The following is a 19201-nucleotide window of genomic DNA, read 5'->3' as shown; positions in this document are numbered from 1 at the left end:
ACACACTGCGAACTCCCACTCACCTCGACACATGCTGTGACTGTGCCACTACACACTTTACCTTCATGCAAACTGTGTGTATTTTCTCAAGTGCAGCTTCTCACACTAATAGATTTTACATTAAGCCCCTCGACTCCTAAACATGATACAAACCATTGGCCAGTAAACACTAAGAACTGACCACTTTATTGTGTTGCTCCCAGCCCTGCACAATACCACTGGTTTTCATTAACAAGCAGGAACTAAGTATTGTCACCCTAATAATATTTTACCTATAACAATGTTGGATTATATGGATGATACATGAATGGCAACAGGAAATGTCACTTCCATCTAGGTCCAGGGTCTTGGGCTCCTGGCTGTGCAAAATTGTCCAAGGAGTGAGTGTGTGAGTGACTGTGTGATGCCCTGTGATTGGACTAGTGTCCTGCCCAGAGGGTGTTGCTGCCTTGCGCTCAGAGATTCTGAGTAGAGTCCGAACCCACCATGACCCTGACCTGGATGAAACAGTTCTGAAAGATGAATGAACAATTAAATGAATAAGTAATGCATTGTTCAACAACTTAAAGTGTTCTTGTTGTACCCAAGGAATTACTTTAAATTTGAACACCTTTTAGGTTGTGAATGTTTATGATTGTACATGATTTTAAACATTGTATCCCAGTCGTAATTTATCTTAACTCATACGATGCAGCACTGAGCAGTGGGAATTTACACAGCATACACATCTGATGATGCAAATGTTCACATTCTTAAAGTGAAGACTGTACAGAAGATGTAGGATCTGGATTAAATGATGTGGCAGATGGGAATGTTCAATATATCCATTAAAAAGGTATGTGGATAAATTGCCGTTGTAAATATGGCAAGCATATGCAGCTTCTCTTGTCACCTCAGTAGATTTAAGTCATTAGAAATCAGTGGCAGCTCTTGCCAAATCTCTAGGGGGTGGGCAGTTGTTGTGATGACGGGTAAGGTGACTTCCTCAGTGGAAACAATGTATCAAAGAAAACCATGTATCTCCAAAACCTTGTAACCTTGTAGGATAAGGAGAAGTCTTCCATGTAATTTTGGAGCATTTCTATTGGTCCTTTTATAATGAAATGTTCACACATTGTGATGGACAGCTGCTGTGTTTTAATGATATAAACTAAAAATGGACAAAAATGTAGAAAAACATATTTTTCCTTGGATGGTGGAATGGGATTTCTTTTTCTTTTCTTTCTTTTTTTTTTCTGGTCACCTCTAACCATTTATGCATTCACTACCCTTCTGAATCCAGTTCCCTAGTGCAACATATAGTTAGTAATTTAGGGAATAGTGATTAGTGGGCTATTTAGAACACACCTCGAGCTATGTATGGCAAAGTCAGGTTAGGATTAGCCCTCCCAGAATATAGATTGCACAGACTGCAGCATCTACTGTTCAAATCATGACGTTGAACAGACTATGACAGAGGTAGGACAGACCCTCTAGATTTTACATTGAATAACACTGTGGTAGAATGTGACAGAAGAAAAAAATCATACCTGTGCCTATGGTGGGTGCCATAAACCCACTCACATTAGAAATTATGATTGACCCCAGTCTTCTTCCCAAATTATTGCAATAAAACATGAAAGGAATAAAGGCATGAAAGATGCCAATGGTGATGTGAAAGGTATCACCATAGTGACAGTACCTGTTTTCTAAAATTAATTTTTTCTTTTCTTCACCAACTTTCTTTTAAAGGATAGACAGTTTGGAGATGTAGACGCCCTGTTTGGCTGGGACACACACGTAGACATGGGTGCTCTCAGTGGATGGTCCTGAGGTGAGCAACACATTTTAAGTGTTTGTGACAGCCTCTGAAAACAATTTCCCCACTGCCTTACGTTTGGGACGTAAACACAGACAGTAGCTGCTGTACTCTGCTGGAGATGTTTGAGCTTTAGTGCAGTTTTAACAGCAGTGTCTCCTTTGTCTCTGCAGGTTGCTGTTGGGGTCAAAGCAAGAGATTCTGTGGTGGTCACTCTTTCCTGGCTCTGGGCGGGATTCAGCAAAAGTATTGAGGAGCTATTAAAAATGAATGGAGGCCCCATTTGGTACAAAAACAAGGCAACTGCTTTGAAACTTTGATGTGACACATAAAGGCAAAGTAAAGGCAGAGAGACGTCTCACCTGGAGCAATCCCATGTGGATGATGGGGGTCAGGGGCGGGGGGACTGTGGGACCAGGGTGTTTTTTAAACAGTGTGTATTATACCCTCCAGCACAGAGGACACACACTGGAGTGGGAGGACGAGATGACTGTTTTCCAGCAGAAACTAATTGTGTAAAAAAAGTGCTAGCAGTGAGGAAACCTTTTATTTTATTTTATGTTTTTAACCTTTCATTTAACATCTTCATTTGAATCAAGATGTTTCAACATTCGCTTATAACTGTATGCAAAAAGTTGGACCATGCCCTGTGCCAATCCCAATAAATAGAGCCTGTTCCTGCAGCAAATAAATGACAGGTCCACAATAATAACACTGGATTTTAAAAGAAATTAGATATGGTCAGACGTTCATAAACTTTTGGCTGAGTAAGGTAGCTTTCCTAAGCATAAAGTCTAGTTTCAAATGTTGGGAAAAGCTACAGTGAGCTCTATTGATGCTGCTATCGGTATGCAACATATAGTTAGTAATTTAGGGAATAGTGATTAGTGGGCTATTTAGAACGTACCTCGAGCTATGTATGGCAAAGTCAGGTTAGGACTAGCCCTCCCAGAATATAGATTGCACAGACTGCAGCATCTACTGTTCAAATCATGACGTTGAACAGACTATGACAGAGGTAGGACAGACCCTCTAGATTTTACATTGTGACAGGTCCACAATAATAACACTGGATTTTAAAAGAAATTAGACATGGTCAGACGTTCATAAACTTTTGGCTGAGTAAGGTAGCTTTCCTAAGCATAAAGTCTAGTTTCAAATGTTGGGAAAAGCCACAGTGAGCTCTAATGATGCTGCTATCGGTATGCAGAGGCACTCTCATGGGTGTAATACTGGTCATCACCCCATGCTGAAGGGTGAAAGGCAGAGGAAAATGGAACCAACAAAACAGGGAAATATCAAAGGAAAGCAGCTACATTATTGTTAGATTTAGCCACATCAAAGACCATATGTGTCCTTTTTTTTGTACTAACAGCAAAAGCTATTATCTGACCTAATGGCACATTGTATGAGCTGGAGATGTTTTCTAGTTTGTGCTGTTTTCTTTAACTTTTATTGCAGTTAGTAACTCTGTATGATCTCAGTCTCTCTGTGTTTAATCTGTTCTATGTAGCATTGTTATCGGCTGCGGTCCAGAGGAAGGCGAGTTCTGAACTGTGTCCCAGTATGTGCCCTGTATATTTTTCTCTGCACATCCAAACCTGGATCTTTATAGTGCCCCATTATAGGGAGAAGGATTTGTAAACTTAGTCAATGGTTTGGGACATTGCCTTCTATGTATCAGCTTGTTATTTCACAACAGTAGATTGGGTCACACCAACAAAATCAATGTCAAGTCTATCAACTGCGCTGGAATGGTCAAACCAAACAACTCAATTCATGGTGGGTATTTGTGGTGCTAAAGTGGTGCATTTTGGGAGTGATCTAGTGCACTCATTTTACTATTTAATTAATTTTACTAATTAACTATAGCTGCATTCCATTCAACAGGGTCATAAGCAGTGTCTTTATAATCCCTATACACTAATCATGTGATATCAGCTAAGTGAACTTCATTTGAATAAATCCCTTCATCTTGAATGTCCTGCATTGTCATCACATAAAACAGCATCTTTGACAGCTCCTTTGATTTCTAAAGTATAGCACGTTAAAATGGAAGTCCATTAGTTAAATTGGTTTGAGGAATCCACGGTGGATTTTGTAGAATTTCTAAACATTCAATACTTTTACACTGTAGGAGGTTTTCAGCAAAAATTAATTAAAGTTTAGTTTCCACTCCTAAAAGCTGATCTCAGATAACAAACTAACAGCTGTTATAACCCCTAATAGAACATGATGACTGATGCATAAACGTCACTGTCATCTTCCTGTGTAGTGATAAATCATTACTCACTGCTCCCTACGCAGTTCCCATCAAACTGAATATCTTCATTTCTTATTGTTTGGAATCTCACTTATGATTCTAATTTCCCTGTGCAGTCCACATCTTAGGGAACTGATTGGAACATACACTATGCTATTAGAACGCACTACAAAATGGCAGAACCCCAAAACAGTGTGCGATATAATAAACAGGGCACAGTTTCAGACACAGTATTGGTCCTTCTCATTAGATTGCCTTCACTTTGAATTCTGGTTCCCGTTAATTTGAGTATTGGTTCTTTGTCTTGGTCTTACGAGTTTTTTTTTTTTCTTTTTGAAGCATGGTTTACTCTATTCATTTTGTTTTTAAGGGGCTTTTCTTTTGGGTCTAGGGATTTCTCTGTGGATTTATCTCTCTCTGAGACTTCTTTTAACAGTCTTCCATATTTTCAGCTCCATACATATTTTTTTTACCCCTTAACAACCACAGCAGCAGCCACAACAATAATAATGTTTAAATAATTCAATAAATAAATATATTTTTTGCTCTCTTTCCTGGAGTAATTCCTGACTGAGCTTTTCTTCATAATACACTACACTACTATATATATATTTTTTTGTTTCTTTCCTTTTTTCTTTTTCAAAATACAACTGCCAGAGGGGTGTAATATCTTATCGATCACTCACACTTCACTGAGAATACATTCAAGAAAATGCTGGCTTCTGAACAGCATGAATTTATAAATTTGAACCTGAAAGCACAACAAGCAATGCCTAAAAGCTAGAGGCAAAGGGCAAGATGTGATTTATTCCACATTTTTTTTCTTCTAAAAGAACAAAGCACTTCTTTATGAATGAGGTTGCAGAGTACATTCAGTAACATATTTCAACATTATAGTTAATTGATCACATTTTATAATCAAATATTATTATTAAATCTATTAATGTTCATGAATATTCTAACCAGTGCTCAAATGTGTTAATTTCTTTCTGTATTATTACATTGTAATTACATGGTTAAAAATATTACTTGTGTATGCAATTAAGTGATTGTTAAATTGTCATTGTCCCTGTCTTTAGTGGTTTATGTGCATTTATGATCTTTTATGTCTTTATATTATCAAGAAAAGACTACAATTACAATTACAATTAAAATATCTCACTTTCTATCTTTTAATTATTTTATACAGAATTTATTCCCTTGTTTCAATAACCTACAAGGGTAAAATATTTTACACAAAACTACAACTTTATTTTGCTACCGATCACATCTAAGGGTAGATAACTGGACATGCCTTTCTTCACTTTGGATCAGGAAGGATGCATGGATTTATTTTTACTTCTGGTTGTTTACACTGCTGTATTGTGATGTTGTTGATATTAGCTAGGCCACTGGAGTGTCAATAGACATGAATGAACTCACACACCTGACACTGCAGCAACTTTGAGGAAATGTAGTGGCATCTTTTGTAGTCGCAGCATCAAAGAGAAAAAAAAACACAACCCTCGCTTCCTTACTCTTTCATTTACATTGCTCATTTACACGCAACAGATCAGATCAAAATGACTGGCTGACTCTAACTAACCATCAGATGTCCCTGGCTTCAGAAAAAAGCAGCAATTTGCTGTGTTTGGCTCAGCCTGTCAAAAAAAGAGCATATGATGACCAGCAAAGGTTTGGAATAGAAGTGAAATCAACTCCACACACCCATACACAAACAAACTTGCCAATATGTTAAGACCTCCAATGAATCATGTATTCATAATGCAGTATAAATGCATCCATGCTGTGATATAAGGCATGCACTACATTATTATAACTGTATATGACATATATGACTGTATGACATTTAATAAAACATTACACATTGTAAAATCAGTTCATAAAGTTCTATTTTTTTTTTTTTTTTTTTGCATGCCTTTATAATTGCTTATGCCATGCATTACAAGGTATTAGCACATAGTGCTTATTAAATGGCTTTATAAAATGCTAAGAATACAGGGTTAGAGAGTTAGAGCCAATCTTACTGGAGGTTAGGCCTCCAATCAGCAGACCTCGCTTCCTGCTGAGCATGAATAAATATGCTGTTATGGTCTGTTGTACTTTGTTTATAGTTTATTTCAGGCACCTTTTTAGACGGCCTGTGGCAAGATCAATGGGGAGAATAATGATGGAGGCCCAGGACGTCTGGACATCCACTCAGAATGCAGCCGGCAGACTTCGTGTTCCCCATTTTATTTATTCGCCGGCTTTTCTTTATTTATTTCCACTGACGAGTGGCAGGTAATAGAAGGATAGCACTGATAGTGGAGGAGCCCCAAGCGGGAAGAGGACAGAGTGAAAGAAGAGGCATTTCCTCTTTTTTTTTTCATCCATAGCACCCATTCATACATAAAGAAAAAGAAGAAAAAGAGAGAAAACTCACAAACAACTTTTGGGGCTAATGAGGTGCTTAGTGGTCTGTGGGCTTTTCTGCGTACGTAATTATGCCAGAGAGGAAATGTACTTACACCAGGGGGAGATAAAAGGATTTGTAAGGCTATGTAAGTACAGAAGAGGGAGTGGAGAATGCGATCAATAATTAATTTACTTTCAGCAGTCAGGGGCAATTAACAGGCTTTTTCCCCCATTACCAGCCTAAAAGGCCACGGTGCTTCTTTTAGCCCTAATCTGACTGACCATTGTGACAATCAGGGATTAGCGAACACGGGAATCGATGGAACACAATGCAAGACACCTTGGTTCTGGGGCGATTGAATCGCATGCTTCATGACCCATGCCTCCACTGGTGATAACTACCTGAATTCAGTGACAACAAATGAGCCCCATTATCCCAGAGAAAGTCCATTTTCTGCCAAAGTATGGAGATTCTAACCCCTTGCCCGAGAGTGTGTAAAATTAACAGTGCTCAAAGCTTCTTACAACTTTCTGTTGGAGATCATTCTGACCCAGTAGTAAATTCAACAAGGGCTTACAGGAGTGTCTATAGATCCAAGAATAAGAAGATAATAATGTTGGCATTCTACTTTTACAAACTTCCAATAAGGTTGCAATAAATCAACCTTACAAAGTATGAAGAGCAACAGAAGGACTACAGTCTATACCTGGGTGCACCCGAATGGTCAGTGGAGCTGCTAAAAAGGACATTTTGTGTAGAAAAAAAAGAAGGTTTTAATGTTATGGCAGATCAATACAAAATGCTATAGCCTTCCATTGTACTTCAGCTAAGATGTTACATTTTCTGTCTATCAGGATCTATGTAAAAAAGAAACATCTTCAGGGATCTGGAGGTGTGGGCTCTGGGGTAGCACGTCAGTTGTTATGAGAACGCCAGCAGCTTCTTTGTGCGGCTGTAATTGTCACTTGTGCTTCTTCTTTTATTGTCTATTTATTTTTCTCAGTTCTCCATCCTTTCAGAACCAGTGCATTATCACAGTGGAAGGATGACTACAAACACCTTTGGTTATTCTTTAGATCTGTAACTAGAGTCCAGCTTATGAAAACTTGTCTCAGACATTCTCAGTATGTTTTTTTTGAGGCTAAATTAAATAAATTATTTAAATGGTGACTTTCACAGAGTGCTGTGAGTCCAAGAAACCAGCCCTGTGTGTCAAACATGTAGGTGTTCTGGATCCACTCCACAGAAAGGAGATATGAAATGATTTTGCCTGAAAGAAAGTGATGGTATTAAATAGTTGGAATATTACAGTCAAATGGAAAGTACGATATGACCACAGATTATTCCAACTAAAGTCTGTGTACATTTGTTTATTGATTTCTAAGCTGGGGGCAGCTCACCTCCATATTTGACAAAGTAAGCCTCAAGAATTCTATCATTTACTGTTTACTTCCTGCTCCCATGGTATTTAATGCTCTGCTTTCAAATGTGTCGCTACTGTCCCAGCCAGTCCAAGTAAAAGACAATGGAATTACACTGAAATACATGATGAAACGAGGTAAGATATGATCAGACTTTATTGATTCTGAAGGAAGCTGCCGTTAAAGCAGAGATTAATCAAAAACAAGGAGGGCGGTTGAGAGTAGCGTGATATGACTTTTACTTTGACAACATCAGTAACTATTGCATGAAATAGGGTATGAGGATGTAAACTGTCAAACACATTATTAAATATAGACTGTGGAATGGAAGTAGCAAGTTTGGTAAAGGCACAATGTGTTCATTAGTGTGTAGTAATCTACTTTAAACATGGTGTTGCATGATTTAGCTCAGCACAGACCCAACAGTGGAAGATCAGTAGTGTCTCTGCAGTAAGGAGGATCGTTTTAGAGTCTTATTGTAGGGGGAAGGAAAACTCTCACATGGCAGTCTATAGCAAATCTGTATCAGTCTTCCTCTCAATGTGGTTCAGTGTTGTATGCAAAGAATATAATGCATTGGCCATAATGACAAGCAGCATCCAGAGCCAGCAATCCCAATCAGTTTGTTCAGTACATCCAGTCCAGACCTATATCTAGTTGCACTGGTTACTGACTAGAATGTAAAGGACCAGAACCAAACCAGCCATTTGAATCAAATCAAACCTGAATAGATCTGTAATGCAGGAGGCATGTTGGCAGGATGTAAGTGTGAAGTTGCTTTAAATAGGGCAGGGCAAACAGCCAGGGTAGAACAAGGGGATTGAAACAAAGGATATGCAGAAGGATTCACACCTGATACACATGAAATAGTTCTTCAGATAGAAGATAAACAAAAAGACAGTACATCACAGCAGTATAAACACAGGTTGTATAAATGAGACATAAACTAATACACACCAGGACATAAAATGAGTAAGAGAGTCAACAGTCTAGTCACACATGGACTTCTAAGCCCTGCGGACCTCCTCCATTTTCCACTACATGGTACCTACACTACCCTACTTTTTTTTTTTTTTTTTTTGCTTTTGCAGCTTTTTTACATAGTAGTGGAAAATGGAGAAGGTCCGCAGGGCTTAGAAGTCCATGTGTGACTAGACTGTTGACTCTCTTACTCATTTTATGTCCTGGTGTGTATTAGTTTATTTTTCATTTATACAACCTGTGTTGATTGGCCACAGAGACTTGCCAATGGCAATGGCTGTCAAAATGCAGACATCCAGCACAAACAAACCATTTGTAAAATATCCAGAGAAGCTTATGTAAAATATACAGAGAAGCTTATCTCACTCACAGTGGCAGCTCATAAAATTATGCCATTGTCTTTTCAATAGGTTCAAACTGTCCTTGGATTTGTGGCCAATTAAAGAATCCAGCAAAAGCTGAATTGTGCAACAGGGAACAAAGAATAACTCCACTGAACTGTGAGAACTGATGCGTAGAGATGTGTTGAGTCCCAAAAACAAACACAAAACTCAAATACACATTAAATGCACAATGCTTAATGTCAGCACCATCGTTTTTGCTGTTTCCAAAGCCTATATGACGTCACCATCTACATTTTGGGAGGAGCTGTGATAGTGGAAAATGAACCAGGTACGAGGTTCCACAAAGCTAGAGCTGAGTAGATTCAAGTTGTATAGTTACCATGCAGTGGAAAAGCACCAAAATCTACACATTGATGATAACAAAAATATAGACTTACATATATGAGAAAAGGAGTTTGAGGGTTCGAAGGGTGCATCCTGTGTGTGCTTGTAGGAAAAGAGAGAGAGAGAGAGAGAGAGAGAGAGAGAGAGACAGACAGACAGAGAGAAGGAGGAGCCAGACCAGGACAGAAGCATTCCTCAGGCAGACTATTTCACTTCAGGCTCCCCAGAGGGAGGGAAAGTATAAAAAGTTAATTGATCTGCAACTTTTAAAACTTTTATAAAGTTTCTTTTTTCGTGGCTATGATCCTTTATAACTCAGTGCTCCTTAGACGTGGCAGTATTCTTACAGATATATGTTTCTGGCCCAGATTTTCATTCAATCACGCACAAAAACAAGAGTGTGGGCTTCCCACTGCTGTGCTGCCGGCAGGTGGGTGTGAGACAGTGATCAGTGCTTGGTTGTTTTTGCCGATCACGTTTGAAAAGGATGAAACACACACTGACTCAGTGAGTCATGAACAAACAGTTGACTCACTGCTTCATTCAGGTGATGACGGAAATAAAGAAACACAGATATGAGCTAATGTGACAGGAATTAATTTCATTTTGGGCTGTGAAATGTTACAAGAACAGCCTTGTTAGTGTTGTCTTTTTTGTCTTGCAGATCCATTTCACGTTCCAAAAGTAAAAGAAGACAAATGTTCCTACAGATGTAAAATGATAGCTTAATTAATTCTCTCCTGATCACACATTTACATATCTCTATATAATAACTGTAAAGGCTTTAAATCTGTGCATTTATTTACAATACGTGGACTCATGAAGTCCATTTTAAGAGGCCAGGTAAATAAATCAAACACCTTTTTTTTGTTGCTTACATTCCCATGATCTTATCACCATGGTTACCATACTTAAAGCTATACTATGTAACATTTTTATTTTAAAGTTACAGCTTCATAATTATTGTGATCATGTTGTGATCTGTAAATGACAGATCAGCACCTTTGCCATTACTACTCCAGGCTCAGCACAGGAGAAACTAGACTTTGTTCATTTTGTAGGAGGGTAGGAAACTGCTCACAAGAACTGTGTAATGCTTCAAGCACAAGCCATATACACTAGCACCTGTGGGGGAAGGGAAGAAATGAAAAAGAGGGAGAGACCAGGCGATAGTGACTTGATTTCAAGACCATGCTGGAAATGTAAATAACACTCTGCAATTCTAAGACAAGGCCAGGAGCAAAATACCAAATCTTGCATAGTGTTGCTTTAAAGAGGAAGAGAAAGATCTTTGGATCTTTCCAAAGTGAGAAGACAGATACACAATCTTTGTTTGTATCATGACACACACTGGAGCAGCTCCATGTGATAATTTTGAAATGAGTAGTGAAATTTGGGCAACACTTTAAATAATTGAAGCCCATGAATTACTGGGTTAGTACAGAGTAAGTACTTAATAAGTAAGGTGTAAGAAAATATAAGTACAGAGTAACAAAGTGTACGATACTAGAAATATGTGGCTATTACTGTGCATCTTACAAACACTTTACAAATACGGCACGTAACTGCTTTACCAATACATTGTACTTCTGAGAACAATTATAGATTACAAAACTGAATTAAAAGTATGACAGTTTGTGCAAGTGACTATTACTGTCATTTTTTTATAAATAAGGAATGCAGCTAATATTTTGCTTTCACTGTGTGTTCTGAATGTAATTCTAGATCCTTTACACTTGCATCTACAGAGAAGGACATGATCAGCTACTTTCATTACAGGCTCTAGCAGTTTCATTGTGCTTTGTACACATTAGGTTCAGAACTTGTGATTTACCAGAATAATCGTCATCACATACTTAGGAGACACCTAGTAATAACCACATATACTCTGTACTTACCCAGTAATTAGCGGGCCAGAATCAATCACCTGTTTTCAGTAACTGACCTCAATAACGCTCTGGTGCTGCCATCCAACCATCACAGAAAAGCTTCAACATCTAGCCTACAGACTTCCCTACAGATCTGAAGCAGTTTCCACAATGAAGTAAAGTCCGACTCTACACAGAATGTCAGAAGCAATGTTGTACGAGTAGGTGTCCACAAAATCTTTGGTCATATAAACATAACTTGGGATTAATGAATAAATATTAGTTAAATATATGAAGGGTGGGCTCTGATATTTGTACAGTGGCTTTTAAAGCAGCAAAGTTCAAACACCAACTACTTTTGGAATAAGTGCAGCATTTCGTAAACTTTCACATTAAATCAGGGAGAAAGTTTGTTGATTTGATGTTTAATGGCCACTCCAGATCTACCACTTGTATGTCACTGAAGCCACAGCAGCCAGAGCTATGAGCTGGGTCCGGTCCGGCCCATCTTTTCCACACATTACCCAAAGTATGATGAGATGTTAACTGCTCGGTTGACTTTTGGGTGGAAGCTGCATTTTCAATGTGCTTCAATGTGCAAATTGCTCATGTTGTCCACTTACAGACTTGTTCATGAAATGGTGAAGTGCGCAACATTTTTGGAAAAGCAGTGGGCTACACTTCAAATGCACCCACTGGCCTGTTTCATGTTGGTAGGTTTTTTCCACTGGATGTATTTCCGTGTTGCTCTAATGTTCCATGCTGTTCTGAGGCTGAGCTACTCTGGGTATAATCATGGCAGACCATAGAAGCTATTCGCCCACAGCTCATGACATTCACCCATGGCCTTCTGGGATTGTGCTTTGGAATCCCAGTCAACATTGGGCGCTCCCTGGGTTGTAGACGGGCCCATTTAGCCTTAGTCACGGAGCCTGGATTTATCCTCGAAAAAGGGCGAAGGGGATGAATAAAGGTATCTGTGGAGCAAGATATATAACACAGAGTAATAAAATGAAACAGACAAAGTGCAGCACTCCTCTTGACTCTCCTACACTACTTCCCTCCTCACCCTCTCTCACTTACTCTCTCTCCCTTACTCTCTATCTTAAATCTCCCTCACCTTCTCTCTTAAGGATTTGTCTCTAATTTCCTCCATCTCTCTTCCCTTAGCCTCGCTAATATATCTCTCACGTTTTTTTTCTTTAACTCCCTCTCTTCCCCATTGCTCTCACATTTAACACCCCCCGCCCCAACCCCCCAGAAACACACACACACTTTCACTCTTTTCGTACCTCTTTCTCCCTGTCTGACTTTTGTGTGTGTGTGTTCCCACGCAGGATGCTGACAGTTGCCTGAGGCTTTTTGGGGGAAAGTGGAAACAGAAAAAAAAATAAAGTGAGCGAAGTAGAAGACAGCAGAGGGTAAGGAACCCAAGTACTATTTACAGATACAGTTTTCCTATTTCTCTCTCTTGCTGTCTTTCTCTCTCTGTATGTGTGTGTGTCCATCTTTCCCCCAACTGCAGTTCAGTTTAAAAGTAGCTGCACCTGCTCCTGAGAGAAAAGAGCAAAACGTGGAGCCTTACATGAATGGATCTCTGCTGCTCCCTGCTGGAACACATTCATCTCTTCCGCTCTCTCTCTCTCTCTCTCTCTCTCTCTCTCTCTTTCATACACACACACACACACACAGACAGACCCCTGTCTGTGTTCTCCCTGTGTCTGTGTGATTATCCTCTGAGTGCTCTGGATTCTTCTCACAGTTCTTCTTGGTAGGTGGACTGGTTTTGTGAAACTGTCTACAGATGTGAGTGAATAGGTGAGTGTGTGATGCCTGGTCTGGTGGACTGGTGTCCTGTCCAGGGTGTGTTCCTAACTTTAAACGTCAATATGTTCATGTATGTTTCACATCTACAACAACACTATATGGAACTGATATGGAATATGAATAAATTATTAAATGTTTAATATGTTTGTAATTTAGTCATTCTATTCTTTTTTTTCCTTTAAAGTTACAAATGATGATAGAAATGATGTTATGTTAATATTAAATGTGGTATTTATCATGTAATTGGCCTATTTATTAGAATATTTGTTTATAACATTGTGCCGCCTACTAAAACAATGGCGATAAAGTCCTTCAGCGCCCTCTGCCGACCCACACATACACACACACACACCCCTTGAGATATTTTTTTACGACATTGTGCCTTTCTGCGGCAGCGGTGGCTCCACGTGTTCCTCTGCGGGGAGCTGCGCGGGTCCGACAGCCACTTTACTTCAGCTTTTGCTCGTTTCGCTGATTTGTTTTTGGTGTTTATTGTTTCTCCATCTTCTCGGAGCTTCGTGCCGTTTCTCACCGGGTCCGAGTGAGTATCATATTTTTACAGAGTAATGATGTGTTGAAACACGTGGTCCTTCAAACAGCGGCTGGAGAATAGTTCTGCTTTAATACGATGGTTTCTAATCGTTGTTATTTTTTGATATGGCTGAACTTATTATCTTATCTGTTTTGTTTCCCATCATATCATCAGTGGTGTAGTTCATATCCGTCGAAAGGCTTTGTTTGATTTAGCTATCTGTATGTGTCTATGTAACGTGTAAATAACTATCTGAGGACATACATATATTTACACATTTACATTAGAGGCTTCTTTTCCATATTTAATGTGATAGCTATAATTAAGAGTAAAGCTTAGGTTCGTAACGTAACTTTAAGTCTCCACGAAATGAATAAATAAATGAATGAATGAACGTATACGCGGTGTTTGTCTAACGTTTCCACGATCCTAAGACACGAATGTTGTGTGTTGGGGAGTGGAATTAAACTAAAAAGTCGACCACAGTTGTTTACTGGTGATTTTGGTCTTTAATTTTGTAATCCTTTTCGTGTAAAATGATGTTAGTGTGTTTGATAAAATGTCCCTGCTTCGTCCGAATCCGAAACCCCGCAAATCCTGCACCCCTCACTGTTTAGCCTCCATCTCGTTTGTTATCGAATGACGAACAACCACACGCTCCACGTTTCTGCGTTTTTTATACTCTGTAGCAGTTTACATGCTGATTTTTTTTTATTTTTTTTTTTTTAGTTAATGTTATTGTGTTTTATTTGATTTTGACTCTGTTTACGAGCGGTGATTTAAATCAGGCAGGCACCATAGCTGCCTAAAGGGTCCTTGTGGTGCTTGTTTTGCTCGGGGACATAATCCGACTCAACACCAAAGGTTTCCGCCTTATTTCAGACTTCTGTAGGTGGTTCTAATTCATTCCTTTCTAATGTTTAATACAATTTGCTGTAAATTCTGCTTCTATTCTCACCTTTGTTTTTCTATGACTTTCAAATGATCTTTCACAACACACATTCACTCTGTCACTCACTCTTTTTCTCTCTCACACATTTACACTCTTTCTCTCTCTCACATTCACACACTGTCACTCGCTCACTCTTTCTCTCTCTCACACATTCACACTGTCACTCGCTCATTCTTTCTCTCTCTCACACACATTCACACTGTCACTCGCTCATTCTTTCTCTCTCTCACACACATTCTCACACTGTCACTCTCTCACACATTCACACTGTCACTCGCTCACTTTCTTTCTCTCTCTCACACACTGTCACTCGCTCACTCTTTCTCTCTCTCACATTCACACTGTCACTCGCTCACTCTTTCTCTCTCACACACATTCACACTGTCACTCGCTCATTCTTTCTCACACACATTCACACTGTCACTCGCTCACTCTTTCTCTCACACACATTCTCACACTGTCACTCGCTCACTCTTTCTCTCTCTCACACTGTCACTTGCTCACTCTTTCTCTCTCACACACATTCACACTGTCACTCGCTCACTCTTTCTCTCTCACACACATTCACACTGTCACTCGCTCACTCTTTCTCTCTCACACACATTCACACTGTCACTCGCTCACACTTTCTCTCACACACTTTCACACTCTGTCGCTTGCTCACTTTCTCTCTCACACATTCACACTGTCACTCGCTCACTCTTTCTCTTTAAATCTAATCAGAGTATTTTTTTCTGTTCTTTTTTCCACAGGTTTAAGTTGTGGTCATGTCTTACCGAGGAGGAGGTCGTGGTGGAGGTGGGAGAGGTGGAGGAGGAGGCTGGAGAGGTGGTGGTGGTGGTGGTGGTGGAGGAGGAGGCTGGAGTGGTGGTGGAGGAGGAGGCTGGAGAGGTGGTGGTGGCGGAGGAGGCGGCTTTGGCAGAGGAGGTGGACGAGGTAGAGGTGGTTTCAACAGACAGCAGGACTTTGGCCCTCCGGACCATGTTGTTGGTAAATATGTGCATTGATGCTAAAGGCTGGTTGGTACCTACGTGGAATGACATGTTTAACTTTTTGGAGTGGTAAAAGCTATCTTGCCCATCTGTTTTGTCTGCAATTTTGCCATTTTGGCTGCGTGCACTGTGCCATGTCCACAGTATGTGTGAACCACGTCTAAAATAGATTCCTCGTTTCCTCCAGTTGGAACTGCTTTATTTTTTTTTTATTTATTTATTTATTTATTTTTTTGTCAGATTTCTAGGCTTTGTTCCACCACCAGCACGTCACTTCATATTGTATATGTTAATTTGTGTTTTGGTCCATAGCGTTGGGAGAATTCATGCACCCTTGTGAAGATGACATTGTTTGTAAGTGTGTGACGGAGGAAAACAAAGTGCCTTACTTCAATGCTCCTGTGTACCTGGAGAATAAGGAGCAGATCGGGAAAGTTGATGAAATTTTCGGCCAGCTTCGAGACTTTGTATCCTTGATCGCTACATCATTCGTGTTTCAGATGAGAAACCTTCATGTTCTGTTTATGCCATATTCCAGTGTAGTATTTTTTGTATATAACTGTATTACAATGTTCAGATAGATTTAGTTTTATTAGTATCTCAGCGGTAAAAGCCACACAATTTATACTCTTCCTGTTTTGATGTTTTTATTCAGTTTCTTTCTTGTTTCCACATTGTTTTTACTGTTCGGCATTGGGGCTTGCATCCTTAATTATTTCTGCAGTACTTTTCAGTCAAACTCTCTGAAAACATGAAAGCAGCATCATTCAAGAAACTACAGAAAGTAGGTGGTTTTCTCTTGAATTAAAATGTGTGTGTGTTTGAGAACTTCAGCATTTTATGTACTACAGAACTTGGAACAACCTTTCTACAGCCTTTATATATTTCTTTGTGACTATTATTATAAATCTCCAAGTAAATAGATTATAGTTTAATTTAGAACAGGAACATCAATCTGGGTTCTTTGCAGATCATAGCTCTTTAGAAGTCAGCTGAACCAGATGTCCACAGTGAGGCAGAACGCTTTGAGAAATGTGGCCCGGAAGGAATCTAGATTGATACCTCTGAATGGATGTTTTTCTGAAATTTTAATAGCTATATGAATTTATTATTCATGTTATAAACTCAGTATTCCTTCTGCCTTTGCTTTGTGCCTCAGTTTTACATTGATCCCATGAAGTTGTTGCCACTCCAGAGATTTCTTCCCCGACCGCCGGGTGAGAAGGGTCCTCCTCGTGGGGGCAGAGGAGGTGGCAGAGGGGGGGGAAGAGGAGGTAAGAAATTTAGACTCGTCTAAAGATTTAAGCAAATTGTGTGTCATTATGCTTTTTTTTTTCTTTCTACAAAAAGTATAAGGTGTTTGTAATCGTGAAAGGAAGATCCTAATGAATCGTACGGTTGCAGGTGGTTTCCGTGGGGGGAGAGGTGGCGGAGGTCGTGGAGGTGGATTTGGGGGTGGGTTTGGAGGAGGTAGAGGAGGAGGATTCAGAGGAGGAAGAGGAGGTGGCGGTGGCCGTGGATTTAGAGGTGAGTGATGATAAAGCATTTCAGTCCCAAATGGGAACTACAAGATTGGAGTGGGGTAACTGTAAGATTACAAATGTGAAAAAGCATAAACTGATAAAGCTATTGTAGTTGGGTATTAAAAAGTCCTGGAAAGACCTGACCTTGCTGCTGTCCAGATTTGTCTCACGTTGAAAATGTGTGGCTGAAAGCCCTTTTAAAACCAAATCAGCTGGTGGTAAACCGTTGTATGATGGCTATAACAAAACTCCAGGCAGTTGATTTGAATAGATTTGTTTTCTTGCACTCTAAATGGTTTATTATTCTATTGTGTGTTCATAAACTGTAACCAAATCAGTGTATTGTAAATGATGGACGTTGAGAAATATTCCTGTAAAATTATTATTTTATGACTCCCTTTTTGGGACATAAACTCACAACCATAGTCTGGAAATGCAGTAACTTTAAAATAAACATGGCTTTACTGTAATGTGTCATTTTCCCCGTTCTACGCAGGTGGAAGATGATTGTGAAAGCAAGAGTTTCTTCTGTCTTTCTAAGAAGAAGCTTCAGTGGATGAAGCCACAGAGAAGCAGCTGATGGAGGCTTCATTTCTCAGGCTGTGAACTGGTGCCTCTTCCTATGGATGAACTTCAATTTTTTATTTTATTTTTTTATCTATATATATGTTTTGAGGGATGATGATGAACATGCATCCAGTGTTAAATATTCATGTTTGGAACTTGCTTAAGTGCAAAGTTTAACTGTGATTACAGGCTTATGTTTTGCATTTGACGGAGGATAGAACGCCGCAGCTCTGTATAATGCAAACATCATTGTGCAGTGGAAAGCTCAGTGCCCTGTGCTAATTTTTTAGTGTGTTAAAGTGAGGAATATGGACCAGGACTGTGTTACAGAATCACACTTTAGGTATTATAGACTTTATGTACAGTTGGAGTACTGCCACACTGAGGCTGAATAAAATCTCTGGTTTGTACAAATTTTATTATTGTCTGTTGTCTTCTTTATTGAAGAGTTTTTGACATTCACTAAGTGGGTAAACATTTATAGGAAGTAATTCAGGCTGTAATTTTCAATGAACAGTGCTTTACTGATTCATTGGACTGTTACACTTTCTCTGAGGAAAGGGGTGGATCTACTTAGTCGTAGATTTTATGTTTTACATTACATTTGCACAAATGTTAGGTAATATGGAATTACAAGTATCTGTGGTGTTTTATATTCCCTTAATACATTTGAGACATGTCAAAAAGCTCAACAACTCCATCTAGCGGCTCCTGCGAAAACCGAGTTTATTTTTAATTATTATTATTATTATTATTATTATTTAAGTCTGCCAGAAAATCGATATTTATCACTTTACTACTCCAGTATATCCTGTCATGAGATGCCCAAATGGTGAAATTTTATTTTTAAAGACCAAATCATCTCTCTTGCTCAGTTTAATCCCAAATGAAACCTGTTCAACACAGGGACAAACTGAGGGGCGTTCGTTTAAAACAGCACTCGGCTCTCACTCTCGCTAAATGAAAACTGCTCCAAATCCTTTTCTACTTATCGCTGAAAGTGTTTATCAGAGTCTACTTGATACGGTATTTCATTCTGGACCAGTGCCCGATGGAAAAAGCTACAAATCAGACTGCGCTGAACTAACGCAGAAAGCTAAATGACACATTAGTGGATGGATATGAATTTGAGAATTCAGCAGTGGGTCTTTGACCTTTGGAATTTCCTCGGGCCTGCAGCCTGACTCGGGTTAGTGACTCAAATCAAGCAAATAAACTTATGCTTTTGTGTTTGTCTGCTCTGTTATTCTTGTTTTACTTTTACAGAGTTGTAGAAGTGTATAAAACATCTACATAATAGGAAGATTTTTTTTAATAATTATAAACATTGTGATTTACCGATGTGTCTATG

General features: G+C 39.2%; 1 protein-coding gene across 1 annotated transcript; it reads left to right on the top strand.

Annotated features, from left to right (window-relative positions):
- The first annotated feature begins 13657 nt into the window (after positions 1-13657).
- Positions 13658-18267, top strand: gar1 (GAR1 homolog, ribonucleoprotein). Its single transcript, XM_066649814.1, has 7 exons — positions 13658-13825; positions 15521-15758; positions 16073-16227; positions 16485-16544; positions 16920-17034; positions 17165-17287; positions 17780-18267. The coding sequence occupies exons 2-7, from the start codon at positions 15536-15538 to the stop codon at positions 17788-17790; spliced, it is 687 nt and encodes a 228-aa protein (XP_066505911.1). The 5' UTR covers positions 13658-13825; positions 15521-15535; the 3' UTR covers positions 17791-18267.
- The last annotated feature ends 934 nt before the right edge of the window (positions 18268-19201 follow it).

The sequence above is a fragment of the Hoplias malabaricus genome, chromosome 17, assembly GCF_029633855.1.
Source record: "Hoplias malabaricus isolate fHopMal1 chromosome 17, fHopMal1.hap1, whole genome shotgun sequence".
Taxonomy (NCBI): domain Eukaryota; kingdom Metazoa; phylum Chordata; class Actinopteri; order Characiformes; family Erythrinidae; genus Hoplias; species Hoplias malabaricus.
The sequence above is the reverse complement of the archived record's forward strand: the minus strand, read 5'-3'. Positions and strand labels throughout refer to the sequence as shown.

Coding starts and splice junctions, on each gene's coding strand:
- gar1 (XM_066649814.1), top strand. CDS start 15,536: ATGTCTTACCGAGGAGGAGGTCGTGGTGGAGGTGGGAGAGGTGGAGGA. Junction 16,228..16,484: donor TCGGCCAGCTTCGAGACTTT/GTATCCTTGATC, acceptor TTATTTCTGCAG/TACTTTTCAGTCAAACTCTC. Junction 16,545..16,919: donor CATTCAAGAAACTACAGAAA/GTAGGTGGTTTT, acceptor TTTGTGCCTCAG/TTTTACATTGATCCCATGAA.